Source organism: Limanda limanda, chromosome 2 (assembly GCF_963576545.1).
Source record: "Limanda limanda chromosome 2, fLimLim1.1, whole genome shotgun sequence".
NCBI classification, from domain to species: domain Eukaryota; kingdom Metazoa; phylum Chordata; class Actinopteri; order Pleuronectiformes; family Pleuronectidae; genus Limanda; species Limanda limanda.
The window spans coordinates 19,064,447-19,088,694 of NC_083637.1; the positions used below are offsets into that span (position 1 = coordinate 19,064,447).

The window sequence follows — 24,248 nt, forward strand, 5'->3', positions numbered from 1 at the left end:
GCCGGAACCACATTGATGGAGAACATCTGCTTGTTTGTTTTTTCATGTGTGTGTGGATGTGTATTTGTGAACAGTGGATGCGTGCCCGTTGGACGTCAGACCCTTGCTACGCCTTCTATGGCGTTGACGGTTCAGACTGCTCCTTCCTCATCTACCTGAGCGAGGTAGAGTGGTTCTGCCCCCCACTGGCCTGGAGGAACAACAGCAGCCCCCCAACACAACATGCACAGCTGCCAAAGGCTCCCAAGAGACAGGTGAGGAGACTACATACAAACATGCATCTACATGTCAATATCACCAGACAGCAAAAGACAACAGCTATGGACATGTGAGAACGCATGTAGATCTATTTAGAATCCCACCACGTGAGTGAAAGGTGTAAGATAGAGTAGAAAACTGTCTTCTGAGCAGTCAATCAATATCATTTTAATTCTCAATGTTAGTTACGGATATGGGACCTTCTGTACGTACTCTATATTCATTTGGTCAGTATTTGTGCACGTCTTCTGGAAGCTTATGGATACGACAAAAACAGACACAAGTGAGAAGTACCACCGGAAATTGTAGGGGGCAGTGGGATTTCAACGGTACCAATACAAACACATATGCAGTGTATGAGAGTATTTCTCTTTGTGTCTCAATTAAAGTAAAAAAAAAAAACAGTTTTCAGGCTTTCAAATTTGTTTTAGCTGTAAATCTCGAACTAGAACTCCGCCGAGTCTACAGCAAGAATTAAATCTGGGTTTGATCCCATCATTGCCAATCACTGAGCATATTTCTCTACAGCTGTGAGGATGTGCAGGATTGGGCCTGACAGTTGTCTTTGATTCACTCCAGACGGAGATTTGATGCTGCGCTGCCGTATGAAAACAGAACCTGTATTCAGTGGTAGCAGTTTCGGAAGGAGATATGACAGAGAATATTTGGCCCTGTTTAAATGTTAGTATCTTGCACCAGGACAGCTGGAGGCCAGATTGAGAGTATATTGATCTGTTATTGGCCTTTACTTCACCTAACCTGGATACAGATTTTACCAAGTTAATACTCATGAGAGCAAGTTCAATTTTCTTATGCGATACTTCACTCTTAAATTATTGTGAAGGTAGAAATTAGGGCAAACTAATTTATTTAAAAATTTCTAGAAACAATTACTGTGTTTTGTCCTGTTCTCATCTTTTTTCCATTTAGCTGTTGTATATTCAAGAAAGTCTGTAACTACTCTCTCTTTCTCTCTCTCTCCTATTTTTTTAAGCCCAATAAACTACATATAAGATCATCAATGTCTTTTCACTCTAGTATTTTACCTGAATTGTTGCATTTCTACCTTCCTCTTTAGACAGCCTTAAATGCTAGAACAAATTAATAAATAGTAGTCATCAAAATTTCAAAAGCGGGGGGACTTGGGTTGTTTTGCTCAGGAAATGCTGTTAAGTAATAGGAGTGTAAGCAGTTGGCCCTCGCGGCTTTAATAGTTAACCTTCATCTGACCTTGTTCGCTCTCAACCAATTAAAACAGGCCTGATCCCTCTCCTCATTATCTTCTACCCATGGAGGTCATGGATCAGTGCAAACCCTTAATTCCTTATACACAAACCAATACACACCAACGCAGTGTCTGTTGATAGTCTGTTTATAATTTAATAGAGTTAAGAAGCATATAAGTGTATTCTGAAGTTGTTGCCTCGATGTGGATACATTTAAAGTTCCTGCTGTGACTTTTCCCCAGTTGTCCATGCCTGGAACAAAAAACTTAAAGTCATCATACTTACTTTAACAGTCAATCACAGGAGAATTGTATGGCCTATTTTTTGATATTACCTTCTTTGTTCCTCACTGGATGACAGAGTACAACCAAAGCTGCACTCTGGGGCAGAGTCTTTGCATAATGAAGTGTTTTGAATTTGGATGGACGGAATAAGAAATGTCTCACACACAAACACACACACTCACTCACTCACTCACTCACTCACTCACTCACTCACTCACACACACACACACACACACACACATACACACACACAGAGTTTTAAATGGTTTGTATAATAGATTTCACAATACCAGAAATTTGAGATTTAAAGATGGACAACATGACTGCTCCACAAAAGTGGAGCCAAAACATCATGATTGTCCCCTGGTGGCTGGTTGCAGTACCGCCTCCTACATGTTAGTGGATGGGGCATGGACCAAACTAAACAGGGAAAATACTATACACGTCATATGAATATTCCTGTAAGGTTGTTTTGTAAAGCAAACCCAAAAGTAAGATAGATAAACTGAACCACAATACAACATGAGGACAATTTCATGGCAATCTGTTCAACCGCTGTTGACACACCTATTACAACCTTGTGCTGGCGTTAAGAGAAAAGTGAATGGATCAACAAAGTCAGGCCACTCCTCTTCTGGAAACCATAATAATCTGTTAAAATATCCTCCTTCTCCCAACCAGGCTGCTTTCCGTACAGACCTCTCTGTACTTCTGGACCAGGTTGGGACAGGAAAGGAGTCTCTCAGCTTCATGAGGCGCCGAATCCGCCGCCTCGCACAGCAGTGGGCGACGGCCGCCAACCGCCTGGATGCTAAGCTGGAGCAAAGATGGAGGGACCAGAAGAAGGTGAGAGAAACTGCAGAGAGATAAAGACTAAGCACTGATGGATAGATGATAGCGAATGCATGTTTTAGTCAGGGATCATAAGAACTTTTATGTCATGGCTAAATGCAAAGGGCAGCTTAGAAAAGCTGCAACTTGGAAAGAAAAAATAAATAATGGGACTCAAAATGATCTACAAATGTCTCACAGTGAAATGGGTGATTCCACGTTAGCAGAGAGCTTTTCCTTTCAAAGATAATAGTTATGGCAAAAACAGTTTTTCACCGAAGTAGTTAGGCACAAAAGCTTTACTCAAATGCTTCTTAAAGGTTTCAAACTTGAATGATAAGATCTATTAGGAGAAAAAAGATAGAAGAGGTAATGATAGGTTGTCATCCATCGCTGCAGTCTGAATTCTTCTGCTGTATATAATGTGCCTTTCAATCTGTCTAAAAATGCTTTCCAAAGCTGTGTACGGTAAATTCAAAATTGAATTCAACATCAACCATTTAGTAGACCTCATTTTAGTTGCCGTAAAAGCTGTGTGGCATTGTGGTTGTTACCACGTAAGTAAGGAAGGTAGGAAAGAAAGAAAGAAAGAAAGAAAGACAGGAGGACAAAAACAGATACATGAAAAAGCGGAAGAGGATGCCAAGCATGTGCCAGTGCCAGAGGGAGAAGAACAAGAGAAGTGGGGAAGGATACTGTAGAATATGGATTAGGAAAGGATTGATGGAGGGAGATAGGGGAGGCGTGGGGCACAGTGCAGATGAGTAAGCAACAAAGACCAGACTGGGCCAGTTTTCCTGTGGATATTTCTTTGGAATTTGGTTAAAAACAAAGCAAATTGTAAGGCTGTAATTTGAAGGCTTACTTTTCCAAATGCCAGCGAAAGCACGATGTGATTAAAACTTCTTAGAGTCTTACAAACTTTTTGCCTTACCTGTGAAATGTCGTTTCTGCAATGAGTAGACTCATAATCTTTTAGTTAAGAAACAATGATCAATACACCAGGTAATGCAAGAAGGCAGAGCAAGCACACATGCTGCCTCGTCGCTCTAAAATGTTTTCCTCTGCCTCCATCTATCTTTAAAATAAGTTAACAAGGGTGGAAATAGTCCTCCGTCACTATGATTGATGTTCTCCTTTCTTGCTGTGCACGGAGGGGATTTGTTATCCTCCATCACGGTTTGTGTGGCTGCTTGAACAGAATATATGCCACACATCAGACTGCTGCTATCTCAACAACAGATGTTCCTGGTGTTAGTAGGAGATGGCCTCGCCTGTCAAAAGCTGTTTATCGCAATAATTAGCAACGGAAGTAAAAATGTGTTCCTATGTCTGTCTTTTGGATTTTTTTCTGTGTGTGTGCTAATGCTGCTGCTACTAGGATATCACTGCAACAAAAGCTAAGGGCAGAGCCCCATTTTTTATTTCATTTGAAACTATTTCTGAGTTGAAAATTAAATCTCTGTCTCTTCCAGTCAAATTTACCTTCGTCCCTCAGAGGAGGATTTAATTTTAACTTTAAAATAAGCGCTGTTTGAATTTAATTTACTCTGACCTCCTGAGAAACAACGAAGCCGTCTGATGTGAATTGACTGTGGCCCTGTGCTTGTCTAACCGATGTCTTTGACCACATCCCGGCTTTCGATAGCAACTTCAGCATTCTGCCTCAGTGTGCAGTCTTTACAGTTCCAATAAGGCTCTGTTGATTCGGTTCTGTGTCCTTGTTTATCTTTTACTTTGATTGTAAGCAGAGTTAGATGTTTACTCACAGAACAAATAAATCATTCGAGCAGAGGCGTGAGTATGAAGAGAGAATAGATCGACAAGGAGAGGAAAATGAGAGAAATAGCAAGAGGATTCTTTTCAGCTGTCAGCGGCAGACTCAAGGACAGGCAACTCTGAAGCTTGAGTCGAAGCCGAAGATATTTTCTACCAATATATTCGAGACGTTTGACGGACGTCTGAGAGATTTCGCGTACTGAAGATGAACCCTATGTTAAATTGTGGAAATTCAGAGAGAACACAATCAACCCTTTGTGCACTTGACTTCAAAGCAGTTTCTGAAAACTCTTTTTTGCTCTTAATCAAAGAGCGTGGGTAAACCCGTTCAATTACTTTAACTTACCTATTGCTACTGTTCGCTCCTTTCCCCTTTATCAAGCAGACATATTCACCTAAGCTGTGGCATAATGAAAAGCTCTTTGAGAGACAGCAGTGCAGACTCAAAGACAGCGACCTTCACCCCCTGTTACATTACATTTCATTTAGCTGACGCTGGCAACCTGTGGCTGTGCCTGTGTGTACGTCTGTGCCTGCTTAGTGTGCACTGAGCTGTCAGTGTGTTTGTCAGCATGGGAGAGTTCACTGACCTCTGACTGATGAGATGCAGATAGCGGAGAAGACGAATGGAATCGAAGGTGAAGTGAGGAAGCGCGTGTGTGACAGAGAGAGAGAGAGAGAGAGTTTTTAGCTGTGTTCAGACGTGGACTTTACTCTTCATAATCTCCGGGCTTTCTCCGAAGGGGCTTTATGTAAGAATGAAAATGTCAGAGTGAGAGGTTGTGGATATTATCTGGAGTTTCTCCCGCCGGCCCCCTGGTAAAAGCTCCTGATAATGCCCTCTCACTGGAGAATTCACCACGGAGGAATGGACATCTTGATGGCGTTTCTAACACGCAAGGTAGAAGACACTGATGAAGATGTCAACAGAGAATTTGGTGATAAGGGCAGATGCGTGATCTCCACAGCAGTTATTAATAAGCCTCGTCCTTCATGCTGCGCCACCCCTCACCTGAACAGTCCAGAGATCTCTGTTATTTTGAAAGTGTCTGACCTGGAGCAACTCCTGTGTTGTGCATATGTAAAGGACAAACTTCAGAGAAAGTCAGAGCCCTACTGTGCGGATATCCTCCAGAGTTCATGTGAAAGTGACAAGGAAAGCGGTTGGAGGAATATGGCAATAAGGGTAGAAGGAAAGACCTGAGGGGAAAGAAAGAAGGGAGAGGACTCTGTAGAGGGGGATAAGAGAGAAGGTGAAATTAAGGGTAGAGTATTGATGGCTGGCAGTGCCAGCTTGTGTTACCACCCGTGGACTTCCATCAAACAGCTGCGACCTTCACAAGGGCCACAGTGCATGAGTAAACTGGGTCACGCACACACACACACATACACCCAAGCACATTCAAATCGCTTATGTGCTGGATGCTGAGACAGGCATTAGCATTCTTGTGTGGTTAGCCAGTTAGTGATGAGTGGAGCAGAGCATAAGTGGTACCACATCCTTAAGAGCCACTTCAACTCCACTGCTCTCGTATGTAAGGACTTTCCAAGGATTTTTTAGCTAAGACACACATCTGTGTTACAGTACATACTACATTTACATCATCAGCAGATGAAAGAGATGAAACCAGATTTACTTTTCGACAGCCTACAAATGTAATCAGGAAACATGTTTCAGAGCAGCGAGGGAAAAGACCTTGATTTGATTAAAGTTGAACACACAAGCAGGCAGATGGGACGTTGTGAAGGCGAGCGAGAGGTTTGAACGTGAGTGTGTTGTCGTCGTACTTCCCGGTCTGTCTCCATGGGTTTGGCAGGTCGTTCGATTCCCACGGGACATCGACAGTGGCGAGCAGCTCCAGATCCTGTTGAGAATCTCCCCCGAGCTCAGGGCGAGTGTGTGGGCATCCACGCTGAACACACGCAAACATCCCCAAACACACACAGGGGTCTGAATGGAGCTCACTGATGTGTGTCTGTGTTGCTCTGAAACAAATACAAATGAACAAAAAATTGAATCGGCACACGCGCACAAACACCATCTGGGAGTGGCATAAGTCCACGGCCTAAAGAGCTCCACTCTTGTGTGTGTGATCGGTTTCCTGGGGGAGGCAGCTGGCCGTCATACAGGAGTTCATGAGGAAGTACAGCTTAAGCTTCAGAGTTAGTCTCTCTGTTGCTCTCTTCCCTTTGTGTGGCTTTCGCAGGCGATTGTGTTCAAGGGAAAGCAAAGGCAAATATGTGAGATTGAGTTGGCGTTGAGAGTGTGTACCAGTGGCCTGCACGGGCAAACGCAGTGCGATCAGCCCACGCCACTCTCTCTCCCCTCTTCACACAAGCTATCGATCTCTACCCTGTGATATAAATGTTACTTCTCCAGCGTTGGACTGATGTGTTTTAAGTGAACTCCATTCTAATTGTATTACCAAATACAACAGATTTTAAATGAGCTAATTGAGATAAACACTCACTGCTGTAGAGAAAGTGAAATCTCTCCTTAGCCGTTTAGCTTATGGGTGCAAGTTACCACATTTTGCAAAGCGTTCATACCTCCCTGCCTTTAACTTTGCATTTGTGTGTGTGAATGCCAGTTTTATAGAATTAAGTCCACAGTTATTCAGCTCTGCTGTCATAATATAACATGAAATGTCTCATATCCATGTGTCGTTGTTGGCTCCCTCTGTCTCGACTTTTGCATGTGGGCCAGTGTTTATGCGATACACCCTCACCACTGCCATCACAGCTAAGTCAAGAGCGTCAGTAGTATTGGTTTCATGAATTCTCACTCTTGCCATCTGCCACCCAAACTGTAATTAAATTTCACTTATCTTTTTCATGAAGCAGAAGTTCATAGAGCAGGCTCATTAAATCAGTTTTTCTTTTTACGCCAGCTGGAGTCTCACTGGAGTTTCACTCTGCTTCACACACACCATTGTCCCACGTTTTACACACATATTAACCGTGGGACATCGGTGGAATGAGCATTTGTTACTGCATGTATAGGGCAGTATACACAACCTCTTAAAACAGTTGCAGCAAATGTAACAATATAAAACCCTGTTCCAGAGGGGCTACCGCTGTTCTGTCTCTGTTTCCCTCTGACTGGATTTCAGGATCATCAAATATGTGATATGTGGGGGCGCTGTTTGTTTTGTGTCCTGTGAGGGCTCATAAGAGGAGCACATTGCAGTAAAAGCTCTCGGAAGCTTCTCATCATTACCTCAGTTGTGCAGGTACAGACTCAGGAGACACATACACCGACCTACTCACAGATATAGAGAGAGAGAGGGAGAGAGAGAGAGAGAGAGCTACAAGGCGAGAAGCCGCCATCAAACCTTTATGGCCAATTCCACAGAGTTGACCCCAAGCTCATTAGGCATGTTGCATGATGGGAGTTGCGGGCTCCGGTTGCCAGCCAAAGCTGCGGGAGGTGTTCATGCTGCGTTAGCTAATCAGGATTACTCAGCAGAGCAAGGTTTGGACATGGCTCTGTCTAATCCGCTGTGAAAAGCAACGTGTTGCTCATTTCTCGGTGGGTTGCTCTAATTATGCAGTTGCCAGGCGCACGTGTGACAGGACTGTTTATCCTGTAAAATGCAGATTTGTAAAATAACGCAACACATTAACTGCGATCAATTCCTTCACATAATTAATATTTTTCTAGAACAGAAGGGATTTTCCCTTTGGTTGTCAGGGAACTACTAGCAGTTATCTTTATAGACATATGGTTCATAGGAGATGAGTTTTACAGTGCAGTCCATTATGATGGATTTCTACATGTGCATGCTATTCCATTGGGACACGGGGGGATGAGTCATTGAGGATTTCAAAGAATTAGTTTTCAGTTTTCATAATTTCTTTTTGGAAGAGTCTGAAATTCTAATGATTTTAATCCTCAAACTCATTAAAACAGTTTGAACGGCGGAAGCTTAACTTTCAAGGGGCTTAACTTTGCTCACACACACACACACCGGATATAAATAACATAACATGAATCAGATTGAATTAAACAGACTTACAAAAAAAGATGACGAGTATCAGCCAGACATGCCGATTGTAAATTGTGTAAATTTAATGGGAAAGACTATGGAAATCTACTGTCTTCTCTATAGTTTGCTTATCATCAATTATGGGGGAGTGCGAGTAATTACCAGACTCTGATATTCATGTGTCTTGGAATCTGTCTACATATCTGTTGAGACAAAACGTTTGTTTAAGTAAGCACAAGAAATCATCAACTAAAGGAAGAAGACAAAAGGATAACTACTATCTTTAAAGTATATTTAAGCTTTTTAAGGAGTAGATTATTTAGTTCACAGGAATGTTTTGTGCAGTCTGTATAGCTCTCATCTAGAGAATCCATAGACTTTTCATCTGCAACAGCCCACAGTACATTATGTCCCTGTCTTTCTCTAGATCCTGGTCCATGTCGGCTTCCTGACGGAGGAGTCTGGAGATGTTTTCAGCCCCAAGGTGCTGAAGGGCGGTCCGCTGGGAGAGATGGTCCAGTGGGCTGACATCCTCACAGCTCTCCACGTCCTGGGACATAACCTGAAGATCTCCATGTCTGTCAAGGAACTGCAGGGGTGAGTCTCTGTCTACTAAATGCACCTAACAGGTTTGACTGTTAGGTTATGGATGGATTCAATGATGTGAACGTTTAGCTGCTGATTTGACTTGTTTGTGTTAATGGGCTTTAATTAAGTGATATGAGATATGGTGTCTTTTTGCAGTCATCAAATTAACCCTTTACAACGAACCAGTCTTTGTTTTTCTGTCGAAAAGAGGAACTAATGAATGTCACTTGTTGTTGTAAAAGCTTTAAATACCAGGGCTGTGATAGTAACAGTTTCAAATTGTTGATGATAAAGGATTAACTGCTGAAAACCAGAATAAACCTCCATCAGAAATGAGCTTAAGATGAACCTTATCCCAATATGCGACAAAATTGTATGGGTGCTTCTTAGGGACATGCTCCACCCTTCTTTCAAAATGTCATGGTAATCGGTTGAGTAGCTTTTGCATAATCCTTCTAAATTTCAAAGAAATTCAGGCAAAATCTGATATATTCAGTTAAAGAAACCTGTTTGCCTTGAATAGTGTGTTTTATTGATTCACAGGACCAAGGCTACAAGTGTGGTTCCTTTCTAGCATCACCCTGTGTTATTTAAAGCCCCTGATGACAGCTTTGTCAACAAACCTGTGACCATTTGCAATCCTCCCATTATCACTGTGCTCTTGTGCTCCCACAGATTTCAGAATGTGTAAGAGAGCATTGTGATCTAATTTCACTTCATCCCCACTTACTGCAGAGATTAGGCAGGAGGCCCCGAGGTCCCGTTGATATATTTGTCGCCATATTGATCCCATATCGATGCACTCCACAGCATCTGTCAGTGTGTTGGTGTGTCTTTTCATCCCCTGCGTCAGCACCCGTACATGTTTCTGCTGACGGATACAGCTGTAGAGCCAACACACACACATGCACACCTCTCACACACACACACACACACACACACACACAGACACACACACATACTGAGGGGGGTGGATGGATGTAAATCTATCCTGTTGGGAAAGATCCCTCAGGCTTGTTCTGTCCAGGCTACGCAATATCTACTTCATGGCTTAGACTGAATAAATCACAGAGGCCGTCAGGCTAAAGATGGATGGCTCATGTTGAACAGAATTATGAATAGGTATGAGTGCGAGGGAATCATACGGTAGATATGCTACGTCTTTGTTCAGTCTTGATTGTGCCAATAGTCTTTGTCTTCCTGCCATCACTGATCACTGCCATGACACCACCATAGCGTATAGATCAATATAATGATGTCTGCAGAGACCCCACACTGTACGCTGCATTTTACGTCGAGCATTTCCTGAGACAACTCTCACAAATCATAGCAGCAGTACTGTATTGACTCGCAGCCTCTGGCAGTCATTTTGTAGACATATAACATGTCTGCAGAGACCAGGAGAGAGCGAGAAAATCTAGGGGAATTTTATACTTAAAGAATGAGTTTAGAGATGGCAGGGACTCGCACAAAGGCTTGAGTTCATGTGTCAGATTTGAAATGGATGGCAGGATCATTTTCACTGCGTTCTTGTCACCGTAGTATCTTGGGGCCCACATTTTAAAACCGGTCTCTCTCACAAACCCCGGCTGAGATGTTTTTTCCGGCGACTGTGCAGCAAAATCTAATGTACAATCATGAAGAATTATTTTTCTTCCCCTCACCAACATGGAATGGCTTCGAAAGTGTAAAAAGAGTGGAAAATGGCCTTGAGCTTTGGATTACTTGGTGAAGCAGTGCAATTTTCTTCAAAGTGCATTTGAATCATGACTCAGTCCTTTTAAAAACACTTGTGTGCCAAATAGCACAACAGCCTTTCCTCCTGATGTCATTCTTTCCCCATGGTTTCCTGCGGGAAATAGGAACAAAGACGGTTTATGCAGTGTGTCCAATCATTTCTGTTGATGTGTCACTTATATTCTTCTCACACATTTAATTTATTCTTGTTTCTATTATCAATAAGACAAAAAAGGCTCGAACTAGGTTTTCCTGTTACAAAGATGTACTAACCCTAACAAAAAATGGTGCGGGCTTCTTTCTCAACAAAACTGTATATGTGTTTATGATAAATAATATTAAAAACAACGTAAAGCTACGGTTAGGCTAGAACTGATGTTGAAAATGTAGCATGAACTCCTACAAAGGATCCATTCAGTTAAATCATCAATGGTAAAATCATTAGGCAAACATATTCCACTTACAGGTAGATACTTTCTTTGTAGTGCTCTCATGCTACAGAGTTTCATCCACATTTGGTGGTAATGATAATATAAAATTATTATTATTATTATTATTATTATTATTATTATTATTTCAATTTTATTGTGCTCCTGCTCCAGTAAAAATCGAAGCAACATTTATTCAAGGTCAAAGTTCAAAGTTATTGTGACTTCATCACTTCACTACACATATCACATGAGTCTGGACAGACAGGGATATAAAGTGTATCTATACTGGTTGGCTGATGACACTGCACGGTGGTAATTGTAGTTTATTGAGACTTCTCAAGCAAAAAGATCAAAATGCTTTCCAAAGGTGAGAACTTTGAAAATATAACCATCATTATAGGACAAAAAGAGAAAAATTATCAATAAAAGAAAAAGAGGTGATATAGGAGGCTTGAAAGCAAAACAAGCACAAATGCTTTCCAAGGGTGAGAACATTGAAAACACGATCAACAGAACTCACAATGAAAGAAAATAAAAGAGAAAAAGCTTGATAAAAATAAGAAGAAAGCCCAAGGCCACAGATCTCTGATAGCTGTTGAGAAAAGCCCTTTTATAAAAGTAAGTTTTGAGACAAGTTGCAAAGGCAGCAACAGAGTCAACACTTTGAATGTCTCACAATTATTTCTCACAAAGTCTCCCTCAAATCAATCACATTGTAGCTGCTGATGCTGGTGTATTGTGCATTGAGGTCAAGGTATTGTCTTTCGGTGTGATGGAAGTAAACAGGCGAAAATATGTTAAAGATCTTAAAGCTCATAATTGCTGTGAAATACATCAATTATTTGTACTTTTACACTGATGCTTTTATTTGTTTATCAGGCTCCATAGTTTATTTCTCTTCTTACTTTCTCTTGTGAAATTGTTCTTAATCTTATCCAACTCTCTAGACATAATGCTATTCATCCTTTGTTCCCATCCTTAAGAATGTGCAACAAGACAAGGACAGAGGAGATATGAATTATGTTTTACCCTAAAGACAGACAGGTGGAGAGACGGATAAAACAAGTCAGCTTCACAGTCCTCAGGGCAACATAAGAACACAACTGAACAAGAAGTGCAGAGAGTCCATCCACCCCCGCAACTCCTCAACTCCTCCACAGTGGTGTGTGTGTGTCTATGTGTGTGGGCGGAGGGGGTCATGTGTGTGTTGCAGACCACAATACAACACTCAGTTCATGGCCACAACTGAGAGTTGTGATTGGCCAGGGAGCTGATGGTAGCTGTAATTGGCCACTGAGGGTCTGATTCTTTGTGTGTGTAACGTACACCTCGGTTTCCATGGTTTCCAGTCAGCTGTGGTCAGGTGGTTGGACACTATTCAGTAGAGAAGCATAAACAGAGCACACAGAGACTCATTCATTTTCTGTTCATATAACTGTAACTTGGGATGCAACATAATGAAGTATAAAACAAAATTATCTGAATTCTACTGTTGGCGATAAAAATATATTTTTGTATAGAGATTTTATTTTTTGTGCATTTTCTAAACGAATGTGATGAATTGCTGCCTCGTGGTCTGCAGGACACTGGGAATCATGCACTTATATTCACCATTTTTCTGTGACAGCGTAGACATGTCTCACTCTCAGTGCCGTCACTGCGCAGGTGAAAGCGTGTGTGGTGAAGCCGACTGGGAAGAAAAGGGGAGAACAGGAAAGTGCTGAGTTGGCATATGTGTAGTTGGGGCAGGAGTCGTGTTATTCAAATATGCAAATAATGGCTCTATGCAGTGGATTCTTTTTTTGTGAAGGCTCATCTCTTTTTTCAAATTTTGGACTCATTCATTCCTTCATTTATTCACAAAGCGGAAATTTTACTCGCACCACTTACTTGCCCACACACACACACACACACACACACACACAGGCACACATACACACACACCAGTTAATTAAATCCGGATTTTTGCATCTCCCTGTCTTTGCTGAGTGTGCACTCCGCACAATGTGGGCTATCCGAGCGAGCTCGACGAGCTGAGTTCAGTGCCAATTAGATTGAAAAGGGCTCTGAGATTTATTAGTGTGAGAGGGAGAACAGACAGAGCTGAGGGGGCCATACGTCACAGGCTGCAGGGTCCAGATGACCGAGAGCTGCACCAGTCATTGTGAAGGTGGATGAGCAGCAGCTTTTTTTGTCCGATCCTGTTCAGACTGTAAGGAGACGTATAGAAAATTAAATTGAACAGTGACAGATCCTGGCACAGGATAAAAAATACTGCAGTGTATGGACCGGAGCAAACACAGCAATCACCATGAGGTCTGAAGAAGTAATTATCATACCCTAAATTGAACCTGGATCTAAAGATGCAGCCTATAAATGTGATCAATTGCTGCCTTGCTGCAGAAACGTGTGTTGTCGGCCTTCATAGAAAACTATAAGTGCAGATGTTGGATGTGCATCTTAAAACCTCAGTTGTTACTTTATAACCAAAGGCAGTAAATGAGACATAATGGGTCAGTAAACAGAAAAGCTATAAAACAAATCAGATACTGGACAAAATTACATCACAGTCTCTGTTGAAAACAATGTGAAATTAATCTGATTTATATCTAATCAGTGTGTTTCTCCACATTTGTCTTTGTCCACTTAAGGATGCAATAGTTCACTAAAAGCCCTGTGTCGTTGCTGTTCATGTTGCCATTCGTTTATTACAAGCCTGTTTTTTACTTGCTTTTATTTTAGTATATGACAGAGTTTATTGAAGTTTTTTCCATGGTGTTAATATACCTTTGAGCCACTTTGTTTTCCACTACCTTTTGCTATTAAGCTAAACCACCTATTTTCAAAAGTGACTTCTCGTGGGTTTTAAAAATGTTCGCTCCCTTCCTACACTCTCCCTTTCCATCACTTCCTCAAACTTGGTGTCAAGTTTCACAGTCTCATCCCGACTGTAAAGGTATAGTGTCAGTTGCCATGGAGATCAGAATCTGGGCTATAGTTGGGGTTAGAGGTGGAGTCACAGCCAATCAACGCTTCCAGTACAGTTGCTGTAGAGAATCTAAAAACTTCTATCCCTGATATCTGCCCACGATTGAAAATGGGTAGAGAGCAGAGATTCACACTCATTCAAACCTTCCTCTCACTTATGAGGCTTTATTATAATTACGATGGTGTTATGGGCACTAAAGAAATGTAAATTCCTGTTTTAGGTTTTACTTCAGGCTTTCTTACTGTTCCTTGAAGTGTAGCAACAACCTATCAGAGTGTTGAGCTCCAGCAGATTCAGATTTACTGTTGGACTCTTTAGAAGATCTTAGATTTACATTTACCTGCTGCAATAGTGTTGTCAATATAGTTTTCACAGTGCAGTCCGACCCATGAGTGCTGAGTACTGATGTGGTAATAAAGTAGTTATAATCCTTAATACTCATGGGTCGGAACATCAACCTGTTCCAGACAATGCACTTGCAGGCTGTCAGGAAACGTCTGTATTCGACTGTGTACATTACCAGCTACATTTCCTTTATATCTCAGTTTTGCTTCCACGGTGGTATTGCTCTCCCTTCTGTGCTGCCTCCTCCTTATATCAGTCAAACCACTGAACCATTCATATAATAAGCAAATATCAAAGAGCATTAGACTGTCTTTCCCAGAGTTAAATCCCTGCACTGCTTTAAGCTCTTTCTCACAGCAGTGGTAAGCGGGTGAATAGGCTTGGGTTTTATCTAGTGCAATGATTTCAGGTTTACTGTTGACACTGTAGCCTTTACACTGAACTGACAGACTGCATCTAGCTTCTATGTTCTGTGCAGAGAAGTTTGGCTTTTATTCCATTTGGATATGCAGTTGTATCAGAAGCCTGTACTGCCTCTAATGTCAAACCAGGTCTTCCCTTTGGGCATTTAGCAACATCAGAGAGAGTGGTCATGCTTATGTGTGGACTTAATCTACCTATTGGTCTGTATGACTTGTGTGAGAGAGAGAGAGAGAGTGTTTTACAGTAAAGAGAAAGCCTCCGTATGCTCCTGTGAATCCACGTATATGTGTGTATACTAGAGCGGCTGCAGCATCCTGCAAAATAACTAATGCTAGTTTCCATCATAAGCTCATTGCTATAAATCTGAGGCTTTGGCCCAGAGATGGCTTGCATAACCCTAGAGATTTATGCAAAAAGAGCTATCTACAGAGGTTACGTAACTCCCCATAAAATCGGATGTGTCTCTGGACGGGTCTTCAGACTCTCTCAGCGCCACACTTGTTTCTCCTCTATATTCTCCTCTCTGCCTTGTGGGTGCTGTAGTTTGACCATTGCTGCATCTCTTCACCTTCTTTTAATTAGTTTTTTCCTTCTCTTTTATGTTTTCTAATAGGGTCTCCAGGTAGTTGGATTTTCATCTCTCACTTTCATCTGTTTCTCAATATCAGTGGACCTTGTTACAGAACATCTGCCAATGATTTTCAATTTAGAGATGTGGACTCTGCACAAGTACCATGCAAATCAAGTGTGTGGATGTAATGGGTGGTAGTGATTATTATTTTTAATTTCCTTTAAGTTGTATTCTACTTTTTCCACTTTTTATTTCCGTGTGTTTCTGTTCAACATATATCATGTACTAGAGCCACTAGGGGTCTCTCAATCACACAACAAAAAAACAACAAAATACCTAGTTTAATGATGTTGTAAAGCAGCGTGGGATCATGGGAGTTGTTATATAATAAAGTTTTATTTACGTTACGCAGCAATGGGCAATGAATTGCTAACTGACTAGCTGTGTACTATTTAAGCGACCGAAAAGAAACATCTTCTTACCTTGAATAAAACTGGTATCTCTCCGGGTTTGAAAATTGTTGGAAACCTTTATATAAAATGTAAGTAAGCAAGTCAACAAAACATATAGCAAAGGTGTAGTTGTTTTTTGACATTTCAATGTAGAATTGTAACATATCTTTAAGTCCATGAAAAGTCTAGCTCTTTGTCTCTCTGTGCTCAGGTATCTCTCTCTCATTGTCTCCTTATGTCTCTTCTCAATCCATCGCCCACCATCAACTTCACTCCCTCATCTTCCACCATCATTGAAGTGAAGCTTGTAGGGAGACTGGAGTCAGTGACCTCAGTTCACCTCCGGCTCTCCGACAGCCTGGTTTCAAGCCACCTTATTATACCTTACCCAAGCAGACAGTAGCGCACACACATGCACACAAATCCTCTTTAAAACCCCAATCATGCCTCCCTTGCCTGTCCCACACAATTAGGCGTTTCTCACTTTCCTGACACAGCTGGTTTTCTCCTACAGTTTTCAAAAGTTAAAGGCCTTTTTGTTCCTTCTGGCTTTGTTGTGTAAGTGAGGAGGGAAACAATTTGCAAAGAAGCTGACGAAACATTATCACACACGTGGCCGTAAATGCAGCGGAGAAGCTTCTCCTATTAAAAATATCGAACCTTTGGGTTATGTAAGGAGTGTGTATCCGATCCCTTTATTTAAGAGAACGTGCTGAGGTGTGTGAAACTCTTTTAGGAGACTGGAGGGGTAGCTCCCTATTGTAGGCAAAACTGTAGTGCATTAACATTTATCAGCTCTGTGTGTGTTGGTAAGTGGGAAGGAGTGTCAGCGTGTCTCTTTGTTAAAAACTAGAGCTCGCAAATGAGTAGTATGCTCGGCTTGCATCATTTTCTCTGCTTAAAGTGTGTGAGATGGCAGAAACAAACTGAAAGCAACCTCCCCTCCTCTCTTACCTTGTGTCTCTTCACCTTTATTTCTTTCTATCTCGATTCATTCATCCGACTCATTTCTCAATCTCTTTATTTTCTGTTACCCCCAAGCTTATTGTGCTTGTTATGAACTTCCATGATTTTTACAGCGTTTCATCACCCCTGACTCCAAACTCCACACGCACACACCAGAGTGCACACTTTGTAATGAAGTGCTTTTTTCCTTGTCTCAGATTTGAAGCACTGAGGGGGAAAAAACACTAGTGGCCCAGAGGGTGACTATCTTTTGTTACTGGTGTTGCTTTGACTCATTTCTCTGCATTGGCATTACCTCTAATTGGTCTGCATGACACAACTGGGACTTGGAAACATAAATAGGACAAACGGCTGCTTGTGCTTCTTTCGCTGATTTAGCACATTGTTCTGGGGTAGTATTATAACATAAAGAAGAGCTGGGTCATAGTTTGAAACAGGGTCTATATAAAGATGGACAACATGACAGAACCCTAAAAGTGAAGTCAAAGATTGTCAATGTCTATACCTGGTGATACCTTGTGGTTGGCTGTAGTATAGGTCGTATTCCCACCGAGGGGGTATTGTTGGTTGATGGAACATGGACCAAACTAAAAAGTCAAAGTAAACGTCAAATACATTTTTCTCAAGAAGGGTTCCTGTCATTTTAGATAATTCTTATTACATTGGTATATGTTTCAGTAGTCATTTTACTTGTAAGTGTGGTTTTAATTGGTTAATTGATGTTGTAAAAATGATGATTGACAGCTGATTAAGGAGGAACATCGCTACAGGGGCTCCATCCCCTAATCACTGCTGTGCAGAGTTTGGCTCTAAATGCACAAGATGGCTACGCTCATATCTGGAACATTTTGCCATAATTTCTAGATTGTGGAAGGAAGCTGAGAGAAGCGGTCCATCTCTATATAGTATGATATTTTCACTACCCACAACAGGAAGAAGCACAGGTCTAACACATAATATTAAGTCCTTTCTATTTAGCATTTGATAAAATCAGTTGTTAAAAATATGTAAATGTATCCATCACATATGCAATCATTACTGCTCCCATGTTTAACTGTATCAGGGATACATCTGGGGCTGTAGACTGGTCTGTCACCTGTGATAATGGCACCTAGAGTTTCTCTGAAATTAGCTGTCATTCCTCCTGTCACCTGAGACAGAAAGAAAAGTGGTTCAGGCAATTTCTACACACGGTCACAACGTTTATCTGATCCCAGCTTGCTGTCACTGCCAACCTTTAATGGTCCCTTTTCTCAGCAGCCATTTTGCCATAGTAGGTAAACACAGGTCATACTCATCACATTCATTCCATTTCTGTTCTGTTCAGGAATCTTAATCACTGATGGTAACAAAATGCTTGTTATTATTTCTTGTCAAAATGCCGACTGTGACAAAAGGTTGATTTTTTTTTTTTTTTTTACTAAACTTGTAAAATGTGGCATTGTGGTAGGTTTCTAACATCTTGCTGAGTGTGTGCTAATCCTGACTTACAATTACAAGTAGACTATGCACACAATGATTTGTGTAACCAACACTCATTTACTTGAGTGCGTGTGCGTCTCAAATGTGTACTCAAAGAATTATGGGAGCATTCACACCTGAACTTGAACCTGATTGGATCGCCGGAGGCAGATGTTGATACTGAACTGGGCCTAAGTATAATCGGTCACGTCTCGTTATCAGGTTTACGAGACATGTGAAATTGTGAAAAAGTGGAGTCTATGTCTCTTCGGAGAAACAAGTCTCTTTGTAATTTTGGCCCATTAAATCAATTTGTCTAGAGTGACTGAGAGAGAAGCGGAGGGTTTCCATCTTCTGTTGTCGGACTAGAAAAAGGAGCTGAGGAATGTCAGCCTCTACCTGCTGCAGGGTCCAAACTGTTGCCTCTGGGTGAACAAAGATACAAAAAAGTGAAGAAAAGCTTGACGGACAGGTACAGAAAGGGGATGTGTCTGAGATGAAGTGTGTGTGTGTGTGTGTGTTGCATGGGAGTGTGCGGGTTTCCTCATTCCAGATCCAGGCGCTGAGGGCTTTTCAATCTCCTCTTACTGTGCATGGGATGGAAGCAGGGGAGGAGAGTTCCAGCTCTGAATAGGTGTCAAGGCCCAGGGACACGATGAGCCGAGCTCCTGTAAAATCGACAATATCAGCCATTCATCATCCTCCATTCCTTCACCAAGCTTTATTTTTCAGGAGGATGTGCCTGAGGCGGGCGGAGAAGGGAATAAAGAAAAGGGCAGAGAGGAGAAGATGCATTAAATGTAATATCATGTAGAATCACATCTGGTTTTACACGACAGACACCAGCATTATTCAATGTGATCTGTCCGTCTATCTGTTGGCCCCATTACAGCCTGGTCCCAATCTATAAACCAGGATAATATTGGCTTGCAAAAAGTGAAAGGACTGGCAAAATTGACTGATTAAGCGATAATGATATTAAACTATCTAATAAGATATAGTCTTATCTTATCTACTCTAATCTTGGACATTTTTGGCAATTTTGATTTCCACAACTGATACCAATATCGTTTTTACTGTATTAGATCAACATATTATACCTTTCTGGACAGAAATAATGTGGATATCAAACTCGGAGGAGACATGACACAGCTTTTAGTGTTCTTTGTGCCAAAAAAGAAAACACTTAACACAATAAGACATAATTGTTCAACGGGAGATTAGTAAAATATTTAGCTATTTAACAACTGTTTGTCATTCTTTACCAATTAAGAAGGGTTCAAAAGCACAACCTTCGCACACAACCAGTAAATACTGTCCAGCATCAACCAAAGTTAGCAACAGTCTCCTAGACAAGCAGATGCAGCTTAATGTAAATGAGGCTTGTTGTTTTTTGCATCAATGGAAACATGATTGAAAATGGTGACAACTCTATTTTTCAGCCCAGTACTGTCTGTTGGTGTGATGCGATGTTTTCATTGTCATCAAGTTTTACAGGAGTTCTCAGTAAAACTTGATCCAACTTGTCTGCAAAACTTGCATAAAGAAAATCGTGTTAACAAAGGGCAAGATAAAGTTTTATCCCAATGCATGATGTGGCGACTTCAGATTGAAGGAAAATGGCATGATTATTCTGACTAATGGTTTTTCTCTACAACAATTTTCAGCACATTTATCAAAACCAAGATAATACTGATAACCATGGAAAGTTTAGCTCGCTGCAACTCTGTTAAATCTCTACAATTCAGAGCAGTGTGTTGGCTGGGTTGTGCTGTAACTGCATTCACCTTATTTTGGATACTCTCCCATTAAATTGATCCCAAATGTACATACCCATCTTACTAGGGCGAGTATTTCTTATACAATATGGCACATTTGTTATACAGGCAAGTAAGATACAAATAAAAGTGGAGTAACTGACATCATAGATACTGTGGTTGAAGCTGAAAGAATGAATTACATTCTTGGTTTAGGACAAACGGGTGGCTTGAAAGACCATGAACCACATAATGGTTCTTAATTGGTTCTCAGCGCAGTGTTGGCTGACCACTACAGATAAATCAGTGGGCAGCACCTGCAGAGCAAGCACATAGTCATCACTTTTGATGTTGGGAAAGTTAGTAGTCAAACATTAAAAGAACCAGTAGTCAGGAGGAGTAGTTACATCATCGTAAAACTTTGAAGTTAGGCGATCAAATCCAAGGGATGGTGTTCTCACATTCTGGCCTGCTTTTCACAAACTCTCTTTTTGACTTCTATTAGTGATTCGCTATGAGCATTACAGCTTAGTGTTTGTACCCAGTCATTGTCAACTCTTTGTTCTTTATCTGCCCATTAGAGGATTTATCTTTATCTGGAGAGCGTCAGTGAGTTAAATGACATTTAAACCAGAGAAACCAATTAATCAGCAGTCTGTGCCAAGCACTGCTTAAAAATGGGGTCAGAAAGCTCTTATTATCCACATTTCCCTGTAGCAAGCTTGGCTTTGCTTGTTAGATATGTATCAGAGCCTTTGTTATCTCCACTGTCATTGAAAAGAGCTGCGAGCCAAGTCGAGCGATAATTGGGTTTGATGTCTCCACCTCACAAGGCGTCTTTGGCGTTGTTAATAGTTAACGAGAGAACCCAAAACATTTGGCTCCATAACACTGTCACCGTCTCCTTCACCTAATGGCTTAGAAAGCAACGTGCTGTCAAAGCCTGGCTCAAACTGATGTCAGTACACCTGACATCTCTGCGCCTTCTCCGGGAGAAAATTGGGCCATCGTAGAGCAGTCAGCCTTGAAATTAGGTTGAGCAAAGAAAGGTGTTGGTTTCACTAAATCTAAATAGATTGCTGTCTTTTCGTTGCCTTTTACGCTTTTTCTGCGTCTTTGTGTTACTGTAGCCTTTTCCGTTATGCATGGTCTCTCTTAACCCTCTCACTCTATCGCCTGTTTGTGCACAAAATGTGGAAAATAACTGAACTTAAGAAAAGGCAGTTATAAAAGCTCTTACTCACAGTTATAGGATGCCTACAGTATCAGTGCCGACATTGTGTATCTGCTCCATTTTTGTGAAGGACAGATTCTGACAATATTTCCGTCTTTGCTAAGTTAATGAGAGAGAGACCAGGACCAGTTGTGTAACAATCAAAGCACAGCTCCACTAAATCCGCTTACAGTGACCATTTGGGGTCTTCTCATTCATGTTTGGATGGTAAAAACATTTTTACCAGCTCTGTTCGTAATTTACGTGTAAATGTCTGTTGATACCTTCCGACGAGGTGAATTCAGATACTGTCTGAAATGCTAACGTCCGCTAGCTAAGCCACTTCTGGTGGACTTTCAGATTTAAAACTTGGTGTAAATGACCTCGTCTAGAGACAAATATGCCGGGGCTTCTTTTTTTTTTTCGGTTATTTTTTAATGTCTGAAGATAGGTCACTAATCAGCACACTGTTTACCCCTGAAACTCCAAAAGTGTTTTATGGACTCAAACACTTCACCCGCCCACCCACCCACCCATCGGCATAGGGATGAGTAGATAATGAGTGAATTTTCATTTCTGGGTGAACTATCCCTTTAAATATGTTGTTTGTGTGTATGTGTGTATGTGTGCACTGGGACGATGAGATGGCACTTCCACCCATACACTCGACTCCAGATGATTTACCAGTGTAAGTGTTTGTTCCTACACATACATCGACATGCATGTGTTCGCTCCACAGGCGTCTGCCCGCTGTGTCACTTGACTGGCACTCTGCCTCCTTTTGGTTCCTGCCTGAGTGAGTGCCAGTGGCAGGTTGCAGAGTGGATTTATCTGATCTGCACCGTGCGTGAGAGCATAATGATCATCCCCCACAGTTTCTGTTTCCACACCCAAATCCAACCACATGCATTTTCGTGTTCGTGCATGTTGTCTCAAGTGTGTTTCCATTGGTGTGTGTGTGCGTGCGTGTGTGCGGTTTTTAGTTCCCTGGACTTCGCCCTTCACAACCAATGCCGATTCTTATTGCTCTTGATTTAGTGCAATGAGATCAAGAGTTGCTGACGAAGGGGGAAAAAGGCAGACCACCTGATGCCTGGGGAGCAAGCAGGAGCAGGCTTTATTAGCACAGGATGTGTGTGTGTGTTTGTTTGAAATTGCTCATCTGTGAATTCATTTTTCATCTGGAAGAACTGTATTTTCTGTTCTTATTATCCATAGTATAGTTGCCCCTCTTAGACTTAGTTCTCCTTTCACCTTGCCTCCGCATCTCCCTATCTCTATCTGTCTCTCTCCCCATGCATATCTAATGCTCCCTCTCTCCAATGTGGCTCTTCATCTGAGGATTTTATTATCTCTGACAGGGGTGTTGAATTTTTTCCTCTTCCTTCTTTAATCTCTGAGTCATCCACCTCTCTCTCTCTCTCTCTCTCTCTCTCTCTCTCTCTCTCTCTCTCTCTCTCCCCCCCCCTCTCTCTCTCTCTCCATGAACCATGATACCTTGCGGCTCCCTTTTGGTGCACCCTGCCTTGGATGATAACTGCGGCCTGTCAGCTGCTTCAAGCTTTGCTGTGTATGTTCGTGTGTTTCGGTGCATATGAGTGCTTGTGTGTAAAAGATTGTGTTGAGCGGTGTGTGTGCGTGTGTAGAAGAAACGTTGCTAATACAGATTGCCATCCCCTTGCTGCAATCAAACGCTGATGTGGAAGCAGGTGATTACACGGGTCTATGATTACGTTCCTTGTGTGTGTGTGTGTGTGTGTGTGTGTGTGTTTGTGTGTCACAAACCAATCATTTGGTGATGTATCACTGCAGGTGAAGATGTGTTTTCAGTAGACAACACTAAGAATTCATATGATCGTATGTGATGGTAGTTTGTGAGTGATTGCATTTAGTTTGTGTGGGGGTTGTGGGTGTGTGTGCCCGACACAAAAGTTGAAGGGCAATTCAATCAGCGCTGTCAGATGAAGTCCCCCCCTGCCCTGACTGACTGACAGAGGGCGAGACGGGTTCAGCAGCCCGTCTGTCAGATAAGCAGTAAGGAGGGGGGGCAGCAGGCAGCAGCTGAGACAGTGAGTGTGTATCCTGTGAGTGTGTAAACTTATCAAAACACACTGATGCTCGTGTTTGGCATCAGATCCACATAAAGTCTAGATTTTGCTGAGGCCTGTTTCACTTCATATTTGCTGTTTACTGGTTATCGCTCTATCTAAAAAGCAAATGCTCATAAATACCTTCTTGTTGAGATCTTTAAAAGAACAAAATCTCTTTTACACATCAACATTATGCAAATATTTTGACATTCAATGTTTGGCACTGTATTTCAATCTCATATTTGTTTCTTCATTTTTCTTTAATCATTTCAAACAAGTCACAACAAATATAAACCATCTACTGGACATTCACATGTCTTATTCTATTCTTATTTCAAAACCAAAGCAACAATTTTGATCAACATTATAACCTCCTAACAACAATATCTTTGTTTTGACGTCGTGCTACCTGAACGGCAGAGATTTATCTGCACATGCATTATACATGAACGGTTCTAAATCCTCACTCTGCCAGAAAAGAAAACCAATATAGAGAACAATATAGTAATCACTTGTAATTCCATCCAGGAGAGTGGTCCAGCCAGGAAAGCACCTTCAGAGATTAAAGACGGTGTGAAATAGAGCTGCGTGTTACTTTCATCACACCTGGTTTTCAAGATTTTAGCATAAAGCTTTGAGGAAAAAGTTTAGGTGCCTACATGCCTTACGATTTCAAAGAAGGTTCATGCAAAAATGTAATTGTTAAACCGGAAAAAACTGTCTTGAAAATGTTGCCTTGGTGTTGCATAAGGTAACATCAAAAATGTGTCTGCCTTTTAAAGTCGCTGAGTTGAATTTGGATAAAGTTTATCAGCGTGACATGATGGCAAAGTTGTGCAACAGCAGCTTGATCCGCTA

The 24,248-nt window shown here is 41.5% G+C and overlaps 1 protein-coding gene across 1 annotated transcript in view; it reads left to right on the forward strand.

The window, feature by feature from the left end:
* LOC133024357 (alpha-1,6-mannosylglycoprotein 6-beta-N-acetylglucosaminyltransferase B-like) overlaps nt 1-24,248 on the forward strand; it is a 113,055-nt gene that overhangs the window by 57,079 nt on the left and 31,728 nt on the right. Inside the window, exons 6-8 of the mRNA XM_061091431.1 lie at nt 75-254; nt 2,450-2,614; nt 8,795-8,964. Coding sequence (XP_060947414.1) covers nt 75-254; nt 2,450-2,614; nt 8,795-8,964 — 515 coding nt within the window. The remainder of the gene's footprint in view (nt 1-74; nt 255-2,449; nt 2,615-8,794; nt 8,965-24,248) is intronic.